Source organism: Bolinopsis microptera, chromosome 3 (genome assembly GCF_026151205.1).
Source record: "Bolinopsis microptera isolate Bmic1 chromosome 3, MBARI_Bmic_1.0, whole genome shotgun sequence".
Taxonomy (NCBI): Eukaryota; Metazoa; Ctenophora; class Tentaculata; order Lobata; family Bolinopsidae; genus Bolinopsis; species Bolinopsis microptera.
Genome location: NC_087074.1, coordinates 12,051,874 through 12,079,089, shown reverse-complemented (window position 1 = coordinate 12,079,089; position 27,216 = coordinate 12,051,874). Strand labels below are relative to the sequence as shown.

Sequence of the window (27,216 nt, the reverse complement as noted above, 5' to 3'; positions counted from 1 at the left end):
AATATGATTTGTTATTAATTTGTTCCCTTTAGATACAAATTCATATCAACGCTACTTTTAATTTATAATTAACTTTGAGCTAATCATTTTATTACAGAAGATAGAAACATGGCTGATCGTAAAGTTCTCAACAAATACTACCCGCCTGACTTTGATCCTACAAAACTCCCTCGGCTGCGTGTCAATCCTGTTAAAACTTTTGTTGTACGTATCATGGCTCCGTTCAACATGAGATGTAACACATGTGGAGAGTACATATACAAGGGAAAGAAGTTCAACTCAAAAAAGGAGGATGTTCTAGATATGGACTATTTGGGACTAAAAATCTTTCGGTTCTTTATCAAATGTACAAGGTGCTTAGCTGAGATTAGTTTTCGAACTGATCCAGAAAATACAGATTACGTCTGTGAACAGGGTGCTTCTAGAAATTTCCAAGCTCATGACTTTGCTGAAAAAGAAGAGAAAAGGATGGCTAAAGAAGAAGCAGATGATGAAGCTAATCCCATGAAAGCACTAGAGAAAAGAACAAAGGATTCTAAGAATGAAATGGACATAATTGATGCTCTTGAGGAGCTAAAGGATCTTAATGCTCGTCGTGCCAACACTGACATTGACACAATGTTGGAAGCTGTCACAAGCAAGAAAAATCCTGAGGAACTAGCTGATGAAGAGGATGCAAAGCTAGCTCGTGAAATGTTTGAACAGAAAAGGAAGAAGATAAAACGGCTTGAAACTGATGCTGATGCTGCTGAATCAGATGACCTGGATACAATATCTAATTTTTCTCTTAAAAATGCGGCAGAAATAGCCAAAATTGCACCAACTGCTCCCCCAAAGAAGTCTAGCAAACTCAGTGGATTGGTTGTTAAGAAAAAGAAGAAACTTAAAAGAGAACCTCCTACAACTAAAGCGTCAAATAAGTCCACAATCTTGAGTGATTCAGGTCAAACCACTAACAAAGATGAAATGAACGGTCAGAACTCTAATAATCATATATCACAAAGCAAGGTGGTAGCAGCCTCAACCCAATTAACCTCTGTTCAATCTTCGTCAGTTCCATCTTCAGCAGCTCAATCTTCCTCAGTTCAACCTTCTCCAAGTGGAGTTGGTATTTCATTGCTTGCAGATTACAGTTGTAGTGATTCTGATTGAAACTTTCACTGCTTAATAATGACTCTTGTCGCTGCTAATTATTTAAAATATTTTATGATAAATTAAGCAGGTTTGTTAACAAACTCATGAAAACTATAAATTCTTGAAATTAATAAATCAAAATATCTTTTTATTAAGGGTTGCATACAGAGGTTATTTTATCATTTTAGTTTGCTTAAAGCAACTAGGTACATCTTGTCTGTAAAATGGTACACTATTGTACACGTGAGTGTTGATGGTATTTAATATTTATACCTGTCGACTTTAACACGATGATCTTTTAAAACATGTCCGTTATCACTGTATCTGACACATTAAAGAATATTTCTCTGTTTTATTCGAATTGCAGTACTATCATTGCATTTATCGCTAAATAACGCAAAATGACTGCTTTTCGATAATCTTAAAAATTTAGCACGTGTACAGGATTGAATATTATAGAAACTGTGTGATAAACAATAAATATCTGCCTGGTTTTACTAGCCCTCTACTTCAGGGGTGATCAGGGTAATGTTTTCGGGGGTGAATGACCAGCGTTTCTCCCTGCGCATGTTGGAGCCCAACGAGTATTACTTTGACGACTACTCCGTTGACTTCTACCCGAAAGGCATGAGCAATGCATCTGATGATAACTTCGAAGTTGTTCAGGGAACACTCAAAGTTTGTTCTAGATCAATTGTTTTTGTGCCCTCGAACGGATATGATCCCCTGATAAGGGTTAAACAGAGAAACATCACTGATATAAAAATTTACTCGCCCTCAAACCTTTCACACCTCAAAACTAAGAAAGTAAGTTATCTGTACTAATTAGTTGATAAGTACGTAAACTGTTCAAGGTGTAATGGGATAATTACCAAACCACCGTTTAGCTGTTTGTTATTGTTATGATCAGAATATAAAGATTATGTTTGCATTTAATGCATTTATTTAACCACATATCCTAATATAACAATATGCAAATAGTCTGTACACGTATTCACATGACTATTGACTGGAGCCAAATATACACTATTCATTCGTGTATATCGTTTATATATTGTCCCTCAACGGTATCTTAAAAGGGAGGTAACATTAAACCAAAAAAGGATCAAGTCCTGTGACAAGTCATCATCAAATCTTGATTAGATTCAAAGCAACCGTGTTAATATCAAATGATCTGTTCTCCCTCTCAAATCATTTTACTCTCGTCTGTGCTCACCATGTTGATTACTCTAACACATCCCTCCCCGTATGTGAAGCTCTTATATCTAATTATAATACTCGCGTCGTGGTGATCCTGAGATCCTTTGTCGGTAGAGTCAGTAAAACCAGTGTTCTGACACCCTACTCATACTTTCAGATAGAAGGTGAGACGTTTACGTTCAGCGCCTCCCTCCACACAACGATACAGAACTCAATATCAGCCTACAAAACCCACCGAGACACTAAACTCTTCTCCTTCAGTCTACTATACGTGTCAGGGGAGAAAGTGATTCCCTTCCTCCAACAACTAAACAGAGCATCACAGCTTCATCACATTGAGCATCAGACCATGATAGCCATGATCGCACACCACAGACAGTCTCTTTACCCGTTTAAATCCATGTTTTTTGATGATCTGTATGAGAGGGAATGTGGTAATTTTGTTGTAGATATGGTGGAACCGCTGGTTAATGTTCCTGGACGGATTGTGGTATCGGAGACTAAATTATATTTCCATCCGTTTAACAATGCATTCAGTATTGCAGATATTTTGAAGTGGAAGCTGGAGTCTGTGACCCAGGTTAACAAAAGGACGTATATACTTCAGGATGTTGGTCTGGAGATTTTTGTGAAGGATACTAATTCAATGTCTAATTATTTGTTTGTTCTTGACTCTGAAAAGTCGCGAAATGAGCTTCATCAGTTTCTGTTAGACCATTGCAAGAGTAATTTAGAAGACTCAAGTCCGTCCAATATGACGCTAAAATGGCAGAATGGTGTCATCTCTAATTACGAATACCTAATGTATGTGAACAACATAGCAGACCGAACTCTTAATAACCTGTCCCAATATCCAGTATATCCGTGGATATTCACGGACTACACCAGCAACACCATCGACATCAACAACCCTGCAATCTACAGAGATTTAACGAAACCTATCGGAGCTCTGACTCCTAAACGTTTGAAGAGCATTATGGATAGGTACCATGACATGCCGGACCCTAAGTTCATGTACGGGTCCCACTACTCGACCCCTGGGTATGTTACCTATTATCTGATGAGGAGTCAACCGGATCTTATGCTTTGTCTGATGGGAGGGAAGTTCGATCACCCCTGACCGAGTATTTGCTGGGATTGCAGAGTCTTGGAACAACGTCTTGATAAATACTTCTGATTTTAAGGAGCTTACGCCACAGTTTTACGATGGAGATGGTTCCTTTCTCGAGAACAGGATGAAGATAAACTATGGTAAGAGACAGAATGGTTCTGTAGTTGGCCATGTGGAGCTGCCTCCATGGGCTGCCAACCCAAAAGACTTCATAACTAAAATGAGATCTGGTCTGGAGAGTGATCACGTGTCATCTAATCTGCACCACTGGATAGACCTTATATTCGGGTACAAACAACGTGGTGATTTTGCAGAGAAAAGTTTCAACGTTTTCCACAACTTGTGTTACCCTGGCTCAGTCGATCTTAACTCTATTTTAGATCCAAACGAGAAAAACTCGGTTGTGACACAAATTCTAGAATTCGGTCAGGTACCTCAGCAAGTCTTCACAAAGCCACACCCTGAACGTAAAATGGCAGCTCCATACCCCACTCTAACGGTCCTCAACTCGAATATCGACTCGGAGGAAATTTCCGACAACGAGGTCTCAGCTCCACCTAACTCTAACAGACGATTATCAGCTGTTGGAACTTCTCTCGACAGATTCACGTTATCGGAGAAGATTCCTGTTAAGGAACACGTGACATTCTTCGTAGAATGCAGTGAAACTAAGAGCATGTACGTAGGAACTGTCTCTGGAATGTTGTATACCTACCGACTCCCGGCGATGAAGTACGCATACAGTGTAATCGTCAGTAACGTATCTCTTATGTGCGTCATGGACCTCGGCCACTCCCTCTGTGTCGGATCTTCGGACGGGAAGTTCTACTTCCTTTCCAAGCAGCAGGGAAACGTTTACCTAGCTTTCCCGGCTCATTACGATACTGTTTCTGACATCACCATGGACAGGAGCCTCATTTTCTCCTCTTCGTGGGACTCGTCTGTGAAGGTGTGGGATGTTGTTAAAGGCCCAGGTGGGAGGGTGAAAACACTGCGGCTCTTCAACGAGATGGACCACGAGGATAGAGTTCATAATATCGGTGTTATAGAGGCTATCCTGGTGTCCTGTGTGGAGATGGCACTGATCGTTGTGTGGGATTGGGATACCATGGAGATCTTACACAACGTAGACTATTCACATCATGACATAACACAAGTTTCCATCTGGAACAGTAAGATTGTTTTAGTTGGAGTCTCCATTGTGTACCTTGATGTTCGAACGTTTACGGAGGAATTTTCAAAAATGTTTGATGCTGCCATAACTTCACATCAGATTATAAAAGACAGCAACGCTGTTGTCATTGCAGAAAGCTCTGGGAAAGTTACACTGTTTGACATGGTGGAAGGTGTAGCGAAGGGAGAGTTTACCACTGATCAGAGTGACCTCACCAGAGTTCATTATCTCAATGATGGCTTGTTACTGGTTGGTGATCAGTCTAAATATTTTGCTGTTTACAAAAATATAAGTTAATGTAAATGTTGCTTGTGTTTGTGTGTTGATAGTACTAATCTGTTTGGATTTGTGATTTTTAGTTTTCTGGCTGTGGTACAGAATGTTATATTGATACAAACATTTTTGTAGTTTGGTGTAACACTCCGAGACACGGTATTATACAATTTAAGTTGTTTTGTGAACTTGTAAAATAGTACGAGAACGTTATTTTGAATCAAATCCATAGCGGTGAATAACTAAATCGATTGATGAGATGCCATTTTTAAAAGTAATAAATTGTGTAGTATTAGCTTTATTGAGCAGTTGAACTGTTGAAGGTCAGTAGCTTAGTGTAATAGCAAATTTTGGAAAGGTTATTTTTAAGAGCTATAGTTTCTGTTTTCGATTTTTTGGTTTAAATTATATTTCGTTTTATACTTGAAGATATTTTTGTTGACGGAGTTGACCTCCAAAATATGAAGTTTACTTGAATTTTACGGCTTATCGTTCTGCAGATCTTGAAATAATTTGCGGATTCAATGTTTTAGTTTCAGCGTCGTCATTATATCCAATTTTCTTACTAATGATTTCAACAGTAAACACACTATCTTTCTTTTTTGTATGGTTAACTTCAGGTAAACATAACTTCGGCTTAATATGATTTGTGTGTTTTCCTTATTCCAAAAATAACAATATAATGACCCGAATACCTTTTCACAGCGGTATGTAGTGAAAAGGCGTCCAACAGAAACTTAATCGATGTACTAAACCTTTAACCTGGTGAGACTTATTTAATTATAACTATTTATCATAATTGATCATATCACAAGAGCTTAAAAGACTTGCAATCACTTAATTGTATAAATAAAAGAAGCATTCTCTCACCAATAAAGGAAAAACAGACAAATTTCCCGATTCACTAATTATGGAAACTCAGTTAAAAACCAGGATTAGTGTTATCAAAAAAGGAGCCTGGTGTGTTTCAACGTAACAAACCCTCCAGGAAGTAGGAACATGTCATACTCTAGAAACAAAAAGGCCTACAACGAGTACTATTTAGAACCTGATATAGTGTTTCAAGGTGTCTTAACGGTACAATATGTTATAAACTTGATTACATGATTCTAACTTGTAGCCCCCTCAATTATTATTGTGTTCATTATGATTTAACGTCGTCGAACTATTTTTTATCTGTACCTCTGATTCGAATTTTTGTGACATTTGTTCCCTATGCTGGGTAAGAGAAATAGTCGCTGTAATTATTTTAACCATGTGTAATGAATATCATGAACATGGCTGTTTTATATGAAATCAAACATATTGCCCACCATCAATATGCAATATTCAATGACAATATGCATAAGTGTAACCCTACTCTTCCATCTAAACGCTGTAACCGTACTGTACTAACGGGATTTGGGTGATTTGTATATAACAGCACACTTGTGACTTGTGAGCCGAATAATACTTGATTTGCAGGATTATTTGGGTTAATTTGGTTTCGTTCTAGAAGGCACAAGAAGCCTCGTTGATCGAGTAGGGTATTTTTTGCTGGGTGTTGTTGTATCTTCATATTATTGGGATTTCAGTTCTTAAGACAATTTCTTTACAGCCTAATTTTATAAAGCCCTTCCCGCATGAAACATATGGTCCATAGCCGACTTTACCTGAATGATGATTATAGGCCCAAGACTAAATGCATATTAACGCAAAGGACAACAACTCTTCCACTAACTTTGCATGTATATTTTACTTTCAAAACCTTCAAAATCCATGCGTTTTTGATCAGTATTTACCAGTAGGGCCTGTCGTGATATCATGGATCGCTTAGGTTCCACCAGGATCTGGTAGTCCTCATAATTCTGCGGCCTCTATGTGTCGTCATCTCGCACAACTCTTTAAGAATCTTGTGGATTTGGCATGTGAAAATTTGCAGCCTTCCAGACATAGATTGGGTTAACGAGGTGTCGTACGTCACCTCAAGATCGGGTGACAGGGGGCTGACCAGGCCAGAACCCAATTGATTGGGCCTGAGGTCACGTGATTATGAGCCTGAGGTCACGTGACTATGACGTCACCAGACCTTCCTCTCCGTTTCCCGCTCATTGGACCAGGTGAGCTTGCATGCATGTGAATGTGGGTGTAAGTATAGCTGTACTGTAGTTTATACCTAATTAAACCCCTATAGAAACCGACAATTTATTTTCTGGCAGAAAGCTAGAAATTTACCAAAATATCGTCATTGTTTTAAATTTATTTTGATGACCATTCCTGACCTAAAATCGCACGAGAAATCGATTAAACTTGGTTTCAGAACTCAACAATGCTTCCTTATGCCTCAAAATCCATGTTTTATCGATACAATCAACATATCGATCCTGTAGTTCAACTTATTACTTAAAGGGTTCAAGTATAGTTACGCGGTAGACAAACTAAAACAAAATTGTAGGTTTATAACCTACCAGGACGTGTGCCGAGTTAAGCTCGAGTCGAAGGTAATATTTGGAACAAATATTTTACGAGTATCACCCGTTAAAAACAAAACACCAGTTTAATTGTCCTTTTGTCTGAACCATATGGTTAAGTGTTAGCTGTATACAATACGTCAAAAAATCATATCAACGAATCGTATCAAAGTCCATCATCAGTTAGTAACAGAGTAGAGATCAGAGCAGAACGAAGGAACATGCTTGCTTGCGGGAATCTTTTCTGAAATATTGTCGACAGGTTAAAATCAATTGCATTTCTGTTACTTGGGTGTGGGATATAAAGCATTATATGGTTGTTAAAAGCCTACATAATACTCTTCACTTAATATGGCTAATGTTTAGCATTATTTATAATCCATTATAATGATGTGATCTGAAATTAAGTTAAGCTACAGACGTTTTTTGTGACAATACAAGAAATAATAGATGAGCTCCTACTTGTGAGCCACTTAGGAAATACAATATATCTGATTTATTGTACCTTCACTTCTTCTGCTTTTTCGTTTGCTGTCTGTGCTCTGCGACAGCAATTTGTTGCCCAGATTTCCTATCCTCCCCTACCACCTTCTTACCACAGGTTGACATAAGCGCCACTTGCCTCTCAACAGCTTGGTTGTTGTTAACAAATGCTGTTTTGAGAGGCATTCCGCAAAACCATCCAAAAGCTATACACTAATCCTACCTAATCTTACACTCAGCTCTTATGGCTATTCTACACTCATACTAGAACATTCTAAAAGATCGATTATTACGCTAAAACCCTGCTGTGTACAGCTTATTGGCCACTGTGTATGTGCTCGTAGTCATATAATATATATATGTGTGAAAAGATGCCGATAATACTTCCAGATTATTTCTCGAATAAATTCATAAATAACCTTATAAAATAAAACATTATATTAATATAAAAAGTAGTTGTCTTTTCCATTTATACTGTACCAATCGCCGACTCACTTTTAGCATTTAGCCTCACCAGCGCAACTTGAATTATATTAGAAATCGTTAACAAAATATTTTACGAAAGTAGTGAGTGGAGTTGGGTTAAAAACATATAAGAGATACGATGATTTAACTTGTAGAAGCTTTCAATAAACATTAAACATGTGTTAATCGTCTTCAGCTGAATGTGATGTGGTGGACAATGCTTATATGTGATTGAGTGGTGTCAGGGATGGAGGGTGGGGGAGGTGTGGGTGGGAAAGTGAAAATTACAGTACAATGTCAATAAAAATTTAGTCTTTAAGGATTTGGCAATTTTAGGAAGAATGGGGTCCCAGAGGGAACTACATTTGGGTGCGCGGTCTGTTCTGTTCATAGCTGGTTGTCGTATTTGTATAGCTGCGTGTTCTGTGAGGTCAAGTTGGGAGCGTGAGGTGAGGGATTTGAGGACTTCGATGTTGTTCCAGGAGATGGTGTGGCCGGTGGTCAGGGCATGATGTGCAGGGGCTGATTTGATTCTGTCTGTGGATTCGTCGATGGCGTTGTTGAGTCTGTAACAGATCCAAGGCCGTCGTCAACGAAATGGGAGTAAGTGTTCGGAGGGTCAGGACATGAGGATAAAGCTAAGGTCTCGATTTCAGCAAGGCGGATTTCAGCTAGTTCAACAATGAGGGGGGATCCCATTGTACCACCTTCGTCTTGGGAGTAGAAGGAGCCGTTGAATTCAAAGTATGAGTTGTCAAGGCAAAAGTTGATAAGGGAGCCTATGGTGGTGGTGGTGAAATTGGAGGGAAGACGAGAGGGGTTCTGTTCAAAGGAGGAGATGACAGTTTTGAGGGCTAGGCGCATGTCACAGGAGGTGTACAAGGATTGGACGTCTAAGGAGGCGTGGTAGTGGAAGGAGGGATTGAGAGAGGAGTCGAAGCGATGTTTGAAGTCGGAAGAGTCTTTGAGGCGTAAGGGGTTCTGGGCTAGGGGTTTGAGGAAAGATGCGAGGACTTTGTGGAGGGCTTGGAGGGGGGTGTTGTAGAAGCTGACTACGGGACGGATAGGTGCGCCGGGTTTGTGTATCTTAGGTTGTCCGTAAAGTTGAGGCCATCTAGGATGTAGGTTGCGTAATCTTGAGATTACGAAAGTAGATCTGCTGGATTTGCAAAGTGCTAGTAATAACCAAAGATGGTCACCTTTTTATTTCATTACATTCCCAGGTAGTAGGTTTACGAAAATTGAAATAACAGACACTTTAAAAAAGCTGCCCAACTGAAATTGCACAAATTGCAATACAACTGCCACATAACACAAGGTTTTTATACATATAAGTTTATTTAACGGGTGATACTCGTAAAATATTTGTTCCAAATATTACCTTCGACTCGAGCTTAACTCGGCACACGTCCTGGTAGGTTATAAACCTACAATTTTGTTTTAGTTTGTCTACCGCGTAACTATACTTGAACCCTTTAAGTAATAAGTTGAACTACAGGATCGATATGTTGATTGTATCGATAAAACATGGATTTTGAGGCATAAGGAAGCATTGTTGAGTTCTGAAACCAAGTTTAATCGATTTCTCGTGCGATTTTAGGTCAGGAATGGTCATCAAAATAAATTTAAAACAATGACGATATTTTGGTAAATTTCTAGCTTTCTGCCAGAAAATAAATTGTCGGTTTCTATAGGGGTTTAATTAGGTATAAACTACAGTACAGCTATACTTACACCCACATTCACATGCATGCAAGCTCACCTGGTCCAATGAGCGGGAAACGGAGAGGAAGGTCTGGTGACGTCATAGTCACGTGACCTCAGGCTCATAATCACGTGACCTCAGGCCCAATCAATTGGGTTCTGGCCTGGTCAGCCCCCTGTCACCCGATCTTGAGGTGACGTACGACACCTCGTTAACCCAATCTATGTCTGGAAGGCTGCAAATTTTCACATGCCAAATCCACAAGATTCTTAAAGAGTTGTGCGAGATGACGACACATAGAGGCCGCAGAATTATGAGGACTACCAGATCCTGGTGGAACCTAAGCGATCCATGATATCACGACAGGCCCTAATTTACCAGTCTCAATAACCGCCTCCCCCCTCTCAGTGCCAGAGGAATGTATCCAAGCACCCTCCTTCAGTGAACTTGATCCGCAGCCAATGTCAGCTAAACAGATCCACGTGTCTGCCGCACCCTACCCTCCTGCCTCAAACCTCAAACCTCGCCTGACTGAGTGTCTCAGTGCTCTGCACTGCTTACCTTATTTTATACAGGTGGGGACAAGTTAACTTAACGTTAGTAGTAACTTTGTGAGTCTCAATGAAGTTTGTACGTGTTTTCATGTGCCGTATCTTGTAACTTTTTATAGTACATATGTATAAATAGACTTTAATAGTGCACTGTAATATGATATTGATCACTTTAGTAACCTCACAATGTAGTAACATAGTAATGTATCTTAACAAATGTAGTTATATAGTAATGTATCTTAACAGTTCAGTGGTATGAATCTAACCGACATATATATTGTTAAAGAATCCTGTAGAATGTACATCTTAGCACTCTACGAATACACGCTATTTAAATACACTCAATTATTATGTAAGTTATCTAACTTATGAAAAGTAGACTAAATAATACTATAAATACATATTATTACTATAAATATATATACTATTACTATAAATGCATAATCTTTCAGTATCTAGAGTACTGTAAAAGTATACGGTTACTGCACTTCCTCTTCGCGTGTGATTCATTCAGAGAGATCGCCAACAAAGACATCCCAAACTCAGGTTTCTCGTTTCCCAACAGCCCTACCCAAACCATTAAATCAAGCCTGCAAAACGATGCGCTTGACATCTACGTGAAGTTCATCTCAATGAACGCGCCGCACCCCATAGCCCTGCCTGAAAACATCAGGATTGGTGTTGAGAACCAGATATCTACAGAGGATGGCAGTATAGATTACAGATGTTTTGACGCTGCAGTAAATCACGTGAGACACGTTTTAGGAGAATCTTTCGTACCTAAATTCCGCAGATCTTCATACTGCGCGGCGTACCAGCTGGAGGTGCTGCGCAAGAATGTGTGTTTAGCAGATATACTGCTGTGTGAAGAAAGTATAACACACTTCATGGAGTATCTGGAACAGAAGAGTCATGAGAACCATGTGCTGTTTTGGGTTTCTGTAGAGGCATTCCAGGAGCATTTGAGGCGGAGTGGGACGGAGGGAGGGTGTAAGATGGAGGATGTGGGAGATGATGCTATTGCGCTCTATGAAACTTACCTCTCTTTACAGGTTATTATTATTAATTAACTTCTAATTTAGTTTTTTATTCTTTTTGGCAGATGTGTCATGATCCCTTGAGACGAGTTTGTTTAGATTTTGAAGTTTTACACAACAACATTAACTAACTTATCACACTAACTTAAACCTCACCAGGCCAGAAAACCAGTTAACTACGGTCGTATAATACGAGGTATTGTGGAGAGCAGTATATCTCCAGACGATGGTATTATTACACCTGACGCGTTCATGATAGCACAACAATACTGTTATCATTACATGGATAAGGTTCGTTGTAATAGATGATATTGTTAATGTAAAACATCTGGATACTGGCGTGGAGCTGAACTAGACTTTGAACAACTTGTTCTACAAATGTTTTTGACACGTGATAGCAATTCACCAGTTAGCTCCCAGAATTACTGCACGTGTCAAAGCAAACATGGTTCATCTCTCAATCAGTGTCCTGTTTCCGTAGATATTAGATAATATTTCCCTATGATCCTGGATCACAGTTATCTTGCTAACAGGATATTGTACAATTAAATGTATCAGAGCATGTGTATTATATTTACAGTAATACTTGGTAACGTACACTTGCATATCCTACATTGTTCTAACATGTGCTGGAAGTGGTCCTAATTATATTAAATACAAACACGGTTCCCAATGTCCCGTGCACCTCGTTATTGAGTATCAATTTTCAGTTTTTCTTCGAAGCTTACACCAAAAGTGACCAGCTGAAAAGATATAAAAAGGAACTGACCACGGCTCTGGAAACTCGAAGAAAAGAAGAGTTCAATATAAAGAGCAATTCGAACGGTTTGTTTACTTTCCATTAACTGATATAATGTATTCCTTGCCTTCAATGTAGTGCTTGTCAATTCGATTAGATATTGCATAACTATTTAAGTGTGAGTTACGCACTCAAACGAGAATTCTGAACGCCATTTTAGTTTTACGAGGTTCCTCCTGTTTCCGTCTTTTCATGTAGATTGGATTGCGATCGAGGTTATATTTTCTAGAAGATTGCATCATCGTGATCTGGTTAAACAGGACGTCTGGTCCAAAGTGCCCCAAAAGAAAACAAACCCTTTATGTCACTTGTAGGAACGCGCGATAACTATTATTCCGTCTAAAGTTTTCATTGCTTAAGTCGTTCATGCATGCGCGTATTTATATTATTTAATTTAATTTAATTTTATTTATTTATTTATCTAATTTATCGTGTTCATTTACGAGCTACTGCCGGTCGCGCGCGCGTGGCCAGCATTAATTACATCATTATTAAATGACTCAATTAATTACATGACCGATCTCGTACACTGAACCAAACTGAAATAATTCCTTGCATTTATTATATTAATACAATTTAACTAGTCACTATATATGAATCTAAAGTGCGTCCTGTCAATTTCCGCTTCTCATTATCGAATTATTAAATAAAATCAAGTCATAAATCAAAATAAAATGACACAAACATCATCACACATCATCAAAAATATATCTACTAAAGTTTAAAAATTATCTAAAATCTATTGGCCTAAACAACCAAGTTGAAATGAATCTAATTTACATACTTTCCACTACTATATAAGTTGATAAAGCGTTTTTTAGCAACATGAGGATTACACATAAGATATTCATTGTGCTTCTCTTTATTAGTAGCATAATTTAATCCCTCAATCTTTCCTAATACTTCGTCCGAAACATACCAAAAATGACTATCATTTACAGATCCGTTTAAAATAGTCTCTTTTTTGAAAGCCTCTAATCTTATTTTAAAACTTAACACTGTCCCACAATTCTTGACATCCGAGGGGAGTTTGTTCCAATATGGTCTCACCCTCTCCGGAAGAAAAGAACTGTGGACTTTCTTCATTCTACTGCTACTTTTACTGCATCTACTGTTTGATACCACATTAAGACCAGATCTGCTCATACTGAACAAACCAGCTCCGTAATTGACCAAACCACTTATCATTTTAAAAGATTCAATGAGGTCCCCACGTATTCGACGCTCTGCCAGCGTTGTTAAATTGAGGATTTCCAGTCGACGACTGTATGGAAGAGTACCCACCTCGTCAATCAGACGGGTAAACCGCCTCTGGACGCTCTCCAGCTCCAAGATGACCCCCAACTTCCATGAAACATTTTTTTAGAACATTTGAATATAATTTGAAACATTACAGAAATGTTGTACAAATCGCTCAAACACACACACTCGGTTTTAATTCGGTAAAATTCCATTCGAAAATTAAATGATTCTCAAAATGTAGGTGTCTAATGAAAATATGATACTGTGTGACAAAGTTAAGTATGTCGTAGTGAAATAGAGTTAACTGTCGATAAATTCATGTGAGGTACTATCGAAGTTCAAAATGTTGTGATGGGTGACATGATAATGACTGATAAGAAAAAGTTTTCATGTCAACTGTGCCAAATCCATAACAGTGTGATGACTGTCAAAGTGTCTACCACTAGGTACTTGGACGAACAAGTGTACCCGAGGTGTTCTGAGAGAATAAGAGGACAGGCTCGGGAACACGAACGCGCGCTAGTCGCTAGGGCAAAAAAGTGAAATGCACAGTAAGCAAGTTAAAAAACGGATAATTAAAATGCCGTTTGGGCCAAATGCAGTGAGCCAGTAAGGTACGGTTGTAGGAGCAAGTGGCTCTGAATACTAAAACTGATGAGGCTGATGCTGAAGATGAAGACTGAAAGAGGGGGAAGCAAAGGGGAAGGACAGGATGCAGGGGGACAAGAAAAAAAGAAACAAGAGTGGAGACAAACCACCTGCTGAGGTCTGGCTAAAATCAGAATGCAGTGAGCGGCCCATGTAACATAATCGTCCGTGGCAGTCTACCCCGTACGCAGACTACGGTCCAAGATTTCAGGCGCCAGAATACACCTTTTGGTGCAGAGCTGGTCACGACCAGGGTCCTCTCGGATACCCCGTCTCGGAGGTCGGGCCAATGGAGCGATCCATTGCTGTACTGACAACCATTGTAACCCTATCACTCTGAAGGCCCCACAGTTCCTACATGGACGCACGGCCGGAAGCCCATGTAGGGACGGAAAGTCCCAAGAGTCGCTCATAGCATCCGTCACAGATCCAAAGCAAGAGGAGAAGGAAAGGAAGAACGAGAAAAGCAAAAAAGAGCTGAAGGACTACTTTCCATCTTCATCACGAAGGCTGTCTTTGTGCTTGAGGTTCAGACTGTACATTTCTCTGATGGTTGAGCATGAAAGTCTAATCAAGTTCACATCCTGCTCGTTAAGGTTACCGTAAAGATCTTGGGTACGAGAGAGAGTGTTGACAATGTTGGTCAGTCCGTTGTCATTGCTGTTTCCCAAGCTTTCACTAGCTCTGGTAAACTTGTCTCTGATAGCCTTCCCTTGTGGGCAGGAAGTGAGAAAGTGTGTTTCATCCTCTATGATCCCGGTTGATCCTTTCAGTTCACAAAAGGTGCAAGTTCTGCTCTCTAGAGGTGTGTTTTCGTATCTCCCAATTTCTATGCTGAGTCTGTGAGAACTGCACCTTATTTGAGCTGTTGATCTTCTGTCATCGAGAGTTCGTGCATAATCTAGGTAAGGCTCCCATGCAAAGACTGTTTTGACGTCCTTGTAGAAAGTGAGTTTCCTGCTCTCGTTAATCTTTGATCTCCAGGAGTCTGTAAACAGCTTTTGAAAGTTATTAACCAGCTCGTCTGGACTGCAAGCGTCTGCAAACGCAGTTGCATTGAGTAAAAGCGAAGAGTTCCTTGCATATGTTCTAGGATCAATGTTGTTAAAGCACTTGATGATGTTTTCTATTCCAGAGTACCACGAAAGATGCAAGTTTACTTGCTCAGTCATAGCAGCCTTCACCAGTTGAGACGATGGAAGACACATTATCCTTTTGAAGTATTTGACACTTAGTTTTAATACTTCGATCAGTAGTGGGTACGAACCTGTCTCACCCCATGCAGTCATGAAATGAAAGTTAATTTTCGCCGCTCTGCCAGCGTTGTTAAATTGAGGATTTCCAGTCGACGACTGTATGGAAGAGTACCCACCTCGTCAATCAGACGGGTAAACCACCTCTGGACGCTCTCCAACTCCAAGATGATCCCCCAACTTCCATGAAATGAAAGTTAATTTATCCCTCATTGAAATGAAATGAAATTATCCCTCATTTTTTTACTAACATAGAAATTCAATGTACTCAGGTACTCTTGCATAAACAGTATCTTGTGGAAAATGAGCTTATAGAATATAGATAGAAAGGATGTCTCCAGCCGTAAAAAGAATTAGGCTATTCTCTTGAGATTGAAATGTGACATTTAGGCGGCGCAAGTTGGCACTTCCTTAGTTTGATAGCTGTGAGCTACGTGACTAGCATTATCGGTCCACAAAAGGATTAGTCGTGAGTGATTCAATCAGGTATTTTCATTTAGGTGTACCGGCGTCATCCTTTTATAAGTCAATACAGCGGTATTTTCGGAATGGGTATTTCATACACGTAGAAGGAAATAAATCGTATATATGATCCGAATTTCCGATGTTAATTCTGTCCCTATTGATGGGAATACTTGGTATATCCTAAATGCAAAATTGTACACACTAAGTTAAAAATCGTCCAAATGCAAATGATTGTACCCGCTTGTAAATATAAGGTTCTCAAAAACGGTAACGAAGCAGGCTATGCGTTGTTTGCAAAAACATAAACGTTGTACTATTTCGTTAGGCAAACAAATAAAAATATGACAGATTGACAGAGCTGACAACTGTCCTTGCATCGTACAAAAAATTGTTTGTTTTGACGTTCTAATGTAATCCTCTTTTCCTTGAACCCTTCTCAAAGCTTGATGTGAGCCTACTTTTCCGAGCCGAACTATTCTATCGTGACTGATTTAGACTACCTACCTGCAACTGTAGCCTCTTTGGGTTTGATTGTCATGTGATCCATGAAATTTTCATTTGATCATGACCGCATATAATCTATAAGCCACCTACAAATATTGGACGTCCTTTGTGCATTATACTAGGTGGCTGTAGACCAAAGACTGTGTCACACCGAGACCTTTGAGCCTGGTGAAAGGTGGCTTATATTTTGGTATCCCAACTTTTAGTCTAATAGCGTGGAGAGTTAGGACCATTGGAACTGGGTATAAACGTCGTACAATGCTCAAAATTTTAGAGTCGATCATCCATATTTAATCACCTGTTTCAACTTCAGATGCTATCCAATACATGTTTTTAGTTGCACAATTTCGGCGGTTAAACTTTGTTCTAAGAAGATAGAGGCCCGATTTCTGGCGAATAATAACTGCGATTAAAGGCCCTAGATCTGATGTCATTGCAAAGAAGAAGAGAACGGTATTTAATCATCAACATGTGGAAAGTTCTGCATTGCAAGTGCCCTAATGATATTGGTATCCAGTTCTCGGCGACTCTCAGACATGGTCAAAAAGCAGTTGTGCCCAGTATAGCTAAGTCCAGCAGTCAACGTAATCAAGCACTACATGACAACTCATTTGCAGTCACTGGACCTCGATTATGGAATGTAATCCCAACACATATGCACACCATCGAGGATCCTATGCAATTCAAAGTAGCTTTAACGAACTTTGTGAAGTCATTTCCGGACGAGCCTCCAGCTCCAGGATACAGCCGTCGGAATGGAAACTCCTTGCTTGATTGGAGTGGTGATAAAACAGTTTCTACACTGTCCGGGGGGTCGACTTTTTCGATGGCCCGATAGAGGATTCTATGAAGCCCTACAAAGTAACAAAGTAAGTGACCAGACTCCAGTTGAATAGTTTCCTGTGAACATAAAAAATCGGGCGACAAAGATAGAGAATTGCAGAAAGATTGGCCTAGAACTGCTCAAAGCCCGTATTTCGTAAAGGTCGTCTTCTTTCTCACCAAGTATTGTTTTTTCTAACTACAAGGCACGATCTCTCCTTGATCTCTGCAATCAATTTTGAAATCGTTATCAGACCACAATTAATTTCTTTGCTGGATATGATCGACGCCATAGTGAGTTGCATTCCTGCTTTGTCGGTGACCGATTCAACGGCAGCTTAACTCTTTCTGGCGCAAGTATGGCCGAAAAATTCATTGTCAAAGCTAACGAGTATCTTTTAATGTCAATCAGAACAATGCTCTGCAGTCTGCATACATTTCAGACCCTCTTCTCTCTGTTCTGTTAACTAATTCTAGAGGTCTGCATCATCTCTTCCAGATGTCAGGTATTCAACATGCTCCACAGCAGATCGAGGAACAATACCTTGGATTTAGGGACCGTTAAAATATTGAGTAGGCCAGATTTTGACCTTTTTAGACCTCCCTCTAGCTCTCATCGCTGTATGCCACTTTTCACATAGCTATTTTGTAGAAACTCATTAAGCTTTTCCAAACCCCTCCCTCTTACAAAAGTAATTTCGTGGAATAAGGAACAATCTTCAAGGAATGGAATTCGACTCGCAACTTATTAGCAAAAATAAAAATTCAGAAGTTTGATCGAATTGCACGCTGTATGATTTTCCGTTGTCTTTACTAATATAAAGAACAGACCTAGATTCGAAACTGGCTTTCGGCTTGTGATTCGATCTGACGAGTTTATGGTTGCTGTGTCTGGCTATTTTATATTTCAGCCTTATTGAAAGATCAAAGAGATCTGCTGCAAAACAAATTCCTACCATGTTTTGGTTATTCATATCCGGCAATTACCGTATAGAAATATTTAGCCACTCCCCCACACACTCCCCTGATCTAACACACTGCTACTGAGCCACTCCCCCACACACTCCCTGATCTAACACACTCTACTGAGCCACTCCCCCACACACTCCCTGGTCTAACACACTGCTACTGAGCCACTCCCCCACACACTCCCTGGTCTAACACACTGCTACTGAGCCACTCCCCCACACACTCCCTGATCTAACACGCTGCTACTGAGCCACTCCCCCACACACTCCCTGACCCTCAAGCCCTCTCTGACCGAGCTACTCCTAAAGTACGCGGTCCCTCAATAGATTATAGAATGCGGTTTTTCTGCAGAATTTGTCTCCTGAAAATCGGGTGCATCTATATCCGTAATTTAATATTGTAAATATTGATACTTATATTTATCGTTATTGTTGTCTATATTTCTTATATAAACTGATGATCGTGTTCTTCATAAAGATAGGCAGTCTAAATAGTTTGTAGCCAGAAAATAGCTCAAAAATGAAAAAAGAGCTACATTTTCCAGCAGTGCGCTTCCGGAAAATAATGCAATCATTAAAAATAAGAAACGATTATATTGGTAGCAGTACTTATTACGCTCTTTAATGAGGCTTATTTAGAACCTCTGTTGAGGTCTCGACGTGGTCACAGCCAGGAATATCGGCCCAGAAACCTCTAAAAATTAAAACTCTACTCGCAGGACCAAAGCTAGTAGCTCCCTTGTATCATTTTGAGGCAATGCTCATGTTTGAACCTCACATTATACATCGTTATTCCTTCTGTCGCAGAAATGGACACAAACTGAAGCAGACTACATCCTGCCCCGATTTCTATTCCATCGTGACAGAGCCACGTTGTAACCTCACGACCTTCACTTTTTCCAGCGGTGGCCTGTCTGTTTTGTATTTGTTGCTGGCCAAGAATGGAAATCAGAGGAGGCTACGACGAAAAGGGTTCCCACCTTTTCGAATGCATCAAAAGTTCAGTGGTGCAGTAGCCCTGCCTGTTTCAATGGTAACTTGATGAAGCAGTCCGGATTCCAGATACTTGACCGTTATTGTGTCTAGCATGATTTCGGAGCTGATACAAAGCTGTTAAAGAGACGATTGTCCGCCCTCAAAATTATATCTCTACTGAAACATATTATCCTTTTAGCAAAGTATCTTATAGCTTTCACCCATGTTGAATCAACAATGTTGATGAAAGGATTACGCCATTTCTGCCGGTGCCCGGCAACAGCCTCGTGCCGCAGAACAACTAGCGGAGCTGAGGACTAGTCCCATTGAATGGTACTAGTCGCCTAGTGAATAATGCCTCTTTGTACTGAGCATAGGTCGATATAAGTACCTTAAGGCCAGAGGGGGGGGGGGGGTAAAAGTCGATTTTCCAGTTTTTACATATTCGATCAGAGCTGCTGGAGACGAACAAGAAGAAAAAACCGGACCGAAATCTGACCTTGCGTTTTTAAGATATCGCGCACCAAATATTGAGGTTTACATGTAATTACATGTAAAACTTTAACTTAAACTGTAAAAAGTTAAAACGTCCTAAGTTGAGAAGACTTGCCACACACAGAAGCTGAAACTTGGCACAGGTGTTCCTTGCGCAAAAAACCTTATGTTTTAGAATTTTGATTTTTGCCTTTGTTCTTGAAATAAGAGGTTAACAAATTGAAAAAATCTCAAAAATCACATTTTGCCATTTTGTTAACAGTCTTCTCAACTTAGGACGTTTTAACTTTTTACAGTTAAAGTTAAAGTTTTACATGTAATTACATGTAAACCTCAATAATTGGCGCGCGATATCTTAAAAACGCAAGGTCAGATTTCGGTCCGGTTTTTTTCTTCTTGTTCGTCTCCAAAAAAAAAACATCAAATATGTAAAAACTGGAAAATCGACTTTTAACCCCTCCCCCCCCCCCTGGCCTTAACCTGTTCTTAAAACGTTTGAATGAACAAGAGGGCATTTGTAAGGAGGAAGGTAGCCTTTATAAAGTCATCTTATATATATATAATTCGGCGCGATGCATATTTTTAGAACTGTTTGTAGCGATGGATGTGATCAAATGTGAAGAAGTGTTCGTATTGATGCCGTAAAAACATACAAGCACTTCCACAATTACAAATAAGGTCACGTAAAATCACTTCTACAAGTTTTAATCAATTCCTCCTTAGTGAAAGTCATAACCCATTGGTACCCTGGCAAATATCTTACTACAAAGCTGCAGTGGGCACTAATTGTTAAACGAAACAATTTTGACAGACATATTGTTATTTATTATTTGGTGCATCAAAACTACAGCTTTACAGGTTAGAGATGTGAATACTCCCCCCGTACCTGAGGGCCACAATAGATCTAGCTGTGGCTTCGTTCTTTATAACAAAGGCCCCCTGATGATCATAGTCACGTTTGGAACGCAGATGTGTTTGACCATGCGAATGGAAGAAACGAGGGCTCAAGGTTAATCGTGCTTTTATGAGGGTTGAGTAAGCTCCGCTGGGTCTAAAAGTCGGAAACAGTTGGAATAACATATGAAATACCGATGTTAGGGTAGGCGGGGTTGCCAAGGTTAACAAAAGTAGAGCGCCTCCCAGTTTCAGGGCGCCGAGTTGGGTAGCACGAATCTAGATATCCAAAAATGTAGGCGTTAGAGAATACATAGTTATAATTTTCATTCTTCGGAATTGATAAAGTTTAAAAATTGTCGTGATTTAAGCCTTTTGGTGACATCCAAAAGCTGTGATCTTTGAAACAGATAAAAATTTAATAATATCTAGTCATACCCCTCATGAGGCTTTAGGTTAAAATATTAAGTTAAAAGGTAACATTGAGTTAAACAATAAACAAACGCTATTAAAGTTAATGGCGTACGCGTAATATAGTAGTTTCATGAAATTTAGTAATAATAAAAAATAAACCTATAAATTAATAGCGTAGCAGTAATTTTATTATCTGAAGTAAATAATTTAAGGTCGGCATAAAAAGCCCTAACTCAACTAATGTCAGAATTATTAAAGCTTTTAAAAGTTTTATAAGTAATGAGTATCCTTTAAAACGGTGACTGTGACAAAGATATTATATTAAAAGGGCCCCGTTGTTACGTATCACAACCGTCTATGACTTTTATATGTGCTGGTTATGCTTTGTCTGTGGGGTTATAGACGGTCTTCGATGTCTTTTCGCCATGTCTAAGTAGAAGTGATAAATTGATAACATATAAGGTTTAATAATGCCCTTTGTTAAATGTCACTGAAAATCAGAAAATGGTTCATTTATTGCGAATTCCTGTTTTCGGCTTCGGGGCATAGACGTACCTCATTGTCTATCTGCCGTGTCTAGGGATGGCTGGTAAATTATGATTATGACATTTTATAATACCCTTTGATAACGGTGGCTGAATGGGTTTGAAATAGTTCATTTATGTTGAATCATTGTTATCGGCTGTACGGCCTAACTCTTAAGTTTACTCAAGTATAACTTCGTGATACATTTAAAAAAAAATCACTTTCTTTCGCGCATCGTCCACGTCCTTTAGCGAGAGCACGTCTTGAAGATTAAATATAGTAACACCATCTGAAAATGAAGCCTGATTAGAAACGGTAGTATACAAAGTTCGCACACATATCGTTTGGCACATTAAATATCATCTTGGCGTGACGGAGCGAGTAAAATCTGAAGAAGATACGTCTGTAATTTCTCAGTTAAAGACATAGTTTTATTTTGCAGAACTAATTGTCCTACTCTAACCCTACTAAGACTAATGATTTGGCTTCTTTTTGTCGACGCCCTTGCCAATTTGGTATTTGTTTAAGTTATGTCCCATGTTAACCAAGGTATGGTGGTTCAATAATCAATGTATGGTATCATAATTTGCAAGGATTCAAACTCCTTTGATTAACAACAAACTTTGTTTCAGTGCCCAGAGCATCCAATCGAGAAATTATTACCAAGATTGGTGCAATGTCCGTGGGAAGCCCCACGCCAGCTGCCGCACCAAGATCTCTGTCAAGTCCCTCGCCTGACTCCGTGACAAAGTCACCTAGACTGGACGTCAAGGCTCGCGATGTCGGGAGCAGTTTACCAGGAGAACAGACGCCAACCTCCTCGCATAAGTCTTCTCCTTTCAGTTCTAAAACTTCCAGTCCGCAGAGTTTCAAAAGGAAAAACGAAACGGTGCCAAAATCTTCAGTTGAAGGTGAGTGTCTGGAGTTTTAACATTATGTAAAAATGTTTTCCTGACACACATTTTGGTCATAATCATGCGATGAATTGGATACAAATTGATCTGATATATAACGGAGTGGTGTGAGAGTGGTTGCCAAATCCTGTGTTATCCAGTACTATTTATCAATAAAGTAATCAACAATCAGTGATATTACAGTCCATCTAGTTACACCTGTCGATAATAATGTTGAAAACATCTTATTTCGGCCCAAATCTTTCTGAAAATATTGTCATTTCATTGAAGTCAACTTGACGAATCACGTACTCGAGTTCGACACGTACTCGAGTTCGACAGCTAAATCAACTTTGTCGAACTTCGGTACGTGTCGAACTAGAGTCCAGGTAGCATACTTTAACACGACAAATATTTTCTGCTTGTGAACATATTGATGCCCTCTACTATTACCTTCATTTCTGGTCGAAGCAGAGATCGCCAGCTTTGAAAGAGAACCCCAATAATGATTACGAGTAAGCCCTCATTAACCCTGTCGAAGTACCTGGCCTACTTCCACCAAGACAGAATGTTTCTTCCATCACAAGTAGGCCCTCTGGCGGAACTTGGCGAGACACGGCCAATACCTACCTAGATGGCACAACGGCTTTCGGTGTCTCATGGGCTGCAGTAATCCTACCATTTGGCGCTTCATCGATGTCTTGAAGATGGAGCAAGACCTGACAGATCAACCAGAAGACGATGAGACAGCCCCCTTATCTTTATGAATTTCCCTTTCACTCAGTCACAGTTCTCTTGTAAACTTCGGTACGTCCAGATAGCGTCCTCTAGTTCAACTGAGTCGAATTTTAGGGTTTGTCGAACTACAATACGTGTCGAATCAGTTTGGTCGAATCATGCCAAATACCTGCGAGGAGTTCGAAGTTTCACTGTAATTGTTTTTAGGCCGGAGCCATGAAATCGTTCTTGTAAGGTCACTATGTGGTCTATAATAAGACTTCTCTTAATGTACGCAAGGGGATTGGTAGGAGCTTTTGGTAGGAATTTTTCCATTTTCTTGGGAAGGATAGGTTTCACGGTTAGAAGGGTGTCTAAAATGTTGCTGTGACAGTGGCACAGTTGTGTTCTCAGAGGATATAAGAGAATATCCGGGAAAATATAGTTATAGGATATGTAATATGTATAGAATAAAAAAGTAAGGGGCCAACAAATAGGACTGGGCCGGTCTTCCTTTTGAAAATTCGCTGAGGCCTTGAATCTTGACCGGATGGAAATTGTCCTGGCAGTATCCCAGGTTAGTAGCCCGATCTTGTTCTGACGCGTATTGCGCTTAGACGGTAGGTGTCAGGTAAACTGTGATGGTAAATGAACACAATGCGGTCCAGGAATGTAACGCCCACTAGGGTTCATGTTGACCCTCATCTCATAATAGTAAGAGATCCAGTCTTCAATTTTAATATGAATTGTGCTCGTTCGACAAACATTTAAAGATACTCCGTTGTCCGGGCTCACGACGTGGTAGTGTCTCCTCTCTAAAAATCACGTACCCAACTCCCAGCGAGTTTCTTAAAAAGTGAGAACTTCAAGACGTCTGAGGGAGCCGGTTCTGGGGAGGTGTTAGGGGCTGTGCTTCATCTCTTCGTTTGATCCTAGACTTGTTAATCTAAGAAAACAGGAATATTCAAACGAGATACAAATTTATCGTTAATTAAATTAGTTTCCTATTGTAGAAGATCGTCTGTAAGATATTAATTTCTTCAAGTTCAGAAGAAAAAAGGAGTAAAGATCTAGTTTATGTTATGAGGTCTCGTGAAATTGTTGTTCAAGAGATGTGGGTACACATAATTTTACTTTCGACTGTGCCAGATGACGAGTTTGTTCCTCACTCATGGTCGACGGTTTGGTCGAATCTTGAAAAGTAAATTGGCCCTAACTCTATAACTAACCACTTCAATACACTTTGTGTCGGGAAAATACAATGCCCGACAGATAAGCGCCGAAATGGCTATTAGAGGGCTGCTAGAAATGCAACCGTGGTCATCATTAGCATTGTAATGATAAAGCACGACTAATCCGCACGATTTTTGAAGATTTAAAGACTACTCAGTTTTAAAATGTCCAAATACTGTCGAGCGAGGAGCGTACGTCGCACAGCTGGGTAACGCCTAAAATGTAAAAATAACTGTCTTGAGCGTTGTGATCCAGTGTTGTGATTTTTACGCATTTTAAAATAAATTATCTTAGTACCAACGAGTGACAAGATGTTGATTGAACGCTGTTATGCATTACTTTGATCTGCTGTAACAGCTATTATAATCATAAAGAGTCATGAAGTAGCTCATGAGAAAATCACTGTCGTTAATGGCGTTGATAACTTTATAGATAAAACTCATCAGCTGTCAATAGGTGTTAATTTTAATCATTTTTTGACCCCACAGTTTTAAAATTTACATTATATCATCATTCCCCAGATCCGGATGTTGCTTCCAACGACGGTAACACCGAAGACCTGCTGGACGACTCAAAGTTTTGGACCATTCCCGACACGGACTACACGATGAGCGAAGTTGACGAGTGGGGCGTGTACTCGAGCCAGGACAAACATTTACTCAGTTCCCCGCCTCAAGGTGAGCCAGGACAAACATTTACTTAGTTCTCCTCCTCAAGGTGAGCCAGGACAAACATTTACTTAGTTCCCCGCCTCAAGGTGAGCCAGGACAATTAAACAAACATTTACTTAGTTCTCCTCCTAAAGGTGAGTCAGAACAAACATTTACTTAGTTCTCCGCCTAAAGGTGAGCCAGGACAAACATTTACTTAGTTTCCCGCCTCAAGGTGAGCCAGGACAAACATTTACTTAGTTCTCCTCCTAAAGGTGAGTCAGAACAAACATTTACTTAGTTCTCCGCCTAAAGGTGAGCAAGGACAAACATTTACTCAGTTCTCCGCCTCAAGGTGAGCCAGGACAAACATTTACTCAGTTCCCCGCCTCAAGGTTAGCCAGGACAAACATTTACTCAGTTCCCCGCCTCAAGGTGAGTCAGGACAAACATTTACCTAGTTCTCCGCCTCAAGGTGAGTCAGGACAAACATTTACTTAGTTCTCCTCCTCAAGGTGAGTCAGGACAAACATTTACTTAGTTCTCTGCCTAAAGGTGAGCCAGGACAAACATTTACTTAGTTCTCCGCCTAAAGGTGAGTCAGAACAAACATTTACTTAGTTCTCCGCCTAAAGGTGAGTCAGCTCCCCCACCCTAAAGGTGCGGCTTTAAGTTTGCCAAAGTTTCTGGAATGTACCCAGGAGAACTATTGTGCCCATACAATAGACCCCATACCTAGTAAATAATCGCATTTGTGGCTATAACAAACTACTACTTCTTTACTTCCTGCATAAATCTACCTATTGTCAGTTGCCAGTACTTTGTATGTTATTGTAATTTAATAACCATGGAGTTCTTACTACTTTAGCAGCATTACTACAACTTTGTCACTATTTAACATGTCTACTTAATACTTGTAAGTTATATCAATTACTTATAAGTTATATTGATTAATTCAACTTTTAAACCCCAAAATGTCCGTAGGATCCGAGAAAATTAGGAAATCCGTTCTGAAACTCTTCGGTAAAGAAGAAATAAGCGAAGAGGATGCTGTGGCTCAAGCTAAAAGTATTGTAGCGGATGTGATGAACCTCACCGCTCGACCACTTGATCTGAACGACTTACTTAGTCAAGATGATTAACAGTTTGTCATACTCATAAGACACTTATTCTGACACTTAAAGTAAAAGCACGATATATTCGTCTTAATCAAACGAAAACTCAGTGTTTGTCTATCAAGCTTATCTTATCTATCGTCCCTGACTTGGCTGATTTCGGCCTGAGATATCATTATGAGGATCGGCTGAAATTATGATAGTCCGGTCGCAACATACAATTGCAACTTTGGCCGGCCAAATCAGGACCAATCCAAATTTGGGCAGTATTTGTCAATCAAACTGAGCTGTTCGGATCAGTTTCAAAACTTTGTCAGACCGGGTTGTCTTACAAACGGGGGATAGTCGACAGTTTTGGAATAAGGAATAAATGATACCTGAACATTTAACGTTATTCTTGCTGAGCTTGAAAACGTATAACCTTCTCTTTTGTCACCCTTCTTATATAATAATAAGACTTCGGTCTTATAATTATATAATAATAAGACTTCGGTAATTTTCATGATTTTCGAAAGTAATTTTTGGTTATTCTCCATCCAAATTTCAAGTTATTTGATTAACAAATAAATTACAGTCTCGAATTTTTAGGAGGATTGAAAGATTCAGAAATAAAAAAATCATAACAACTGCAGTAATGACATTACCCTGAACTGAGATAAAGACATTTTAGAAATCTTAGAAATTCATGATAATTTTGCTTTGTTGCTTTTTCTACGGAATCCGTCATTCCTATTTTTTTGCACGTCAACGAGAATCGGGATTTTAATCATTCCTGCACCTCACAGTCTGAACTCACTTTCAACAGAGCATCCATACTCCATAGTTAGCCTCCAGGCCCCTTCGGCAGTAACCTTCATTATTCTTCAGATTAACAGTAACTCATTTACAGCATTCTTGACATAGGATTATGAGTTAAATTAAATGTATGATAATAGGCTCACATCAAGATTTTAATGCCGACTATATGATTTACAAAATCTTGAATTCCATGCCATTAAAGAGTGGCTTCGTTGGAATTTGC

The 27,216-nt window shown here is 39.5% G+C and overlaps 3 protein-coding genes across 3 annotated transcripts; all 3 read left to right on the top strand.

Annotated features, from left to right (window-relative positions):
* The first annotated feature begins 108 nt into the window (after window positions 1–108).
* Window positions 109–1,495, top strand: LOC134813078 (splicing factor YJU2-like). The gene has a single exon (XM_063820756.1). The coding sequence runs from the start codon at window positions 109–111 to the stop codon at window positions 1,150–1,152; it is 1,044 nt and encodes a 347-aa protein (XP_063676826.1). The 3' UTR covers window positions 1,153–1,495.
* A 167-nt stretch (window positions 1,496–1,662) lies between these two features.
* Window positions 1,663–5,016, top strand: LOC134813075 (protein FAN-like). The gene is given in 3 exon segments (XM_063820751.1): window positions 1,663–1,941; window positions 2,492–3,448; window positions 3,450–5,016. Coding segments are annotated over 3 exon segments (2,703 nt in total). The 3' UTR covers window positions 4,917–5,016.
* Window positions 5,017–5,582: 566 nt separating this feature from the next.
* Window positions 5,583–26,801, top strand: LOC134813076 (regulator of G-protein signaling rgs-5-like). Its single transcript, XM_063820753.1, has 8 exons — window positions 5,583–5,657; window positions 10,404–10,570; window positions 10,999–11,598; window positions 11,743–11,874; window positions 12,294–12,408; window positions 22,220–22,498; window positions 24,952–25,107; window positions 26,065–26,801. Exons 2-8 carry the CDS (start codon window positions 10,457–10,459, stop codon window positions 26,220–26,222), a joined length of 1,554 nt encoding a protein of 517 aa, XP_063676823.1. The 5' UTR covers window positions 5,583–5,657; window positions 10,404–10,456; the 3' UTR covers window positions 26,223–26,801.
* Window positions 26,802–27,216: the final 415 nt, after the last annotated feature.

Bases quoted from the DNA above. Each gene is read 5' to 3' on its own strand.
- LOC134813078 (XM_063820756.1), top strand. From the start codon at position 109: ATGGCTGATCGTAAAGTTCTCAACAAATACTACCCGCCTGACTTTGAT.
- LOC134813076 (XM_063820753.1), top strand. From the start codon at position 10,457: ATGTCAGCTAAACAGATCCACGTGTCTGCCGCACCCTACCCTCCTGCC. The intron at 11,875-12,293 runs GTTCGTTGTAAT...ATCAATTTTCAG, and splicing joins GTTATCATTACATGGATAAG to TTTTTCTTCGAAGCTTACAC. The intron at 12,409-22,219 runs GTTTGTTTACTT...ACTTTGTTTCAG, and splicing joins TATAAAGAGCAATTCGAACG to TGCCCAGAGCATCCAATCGA.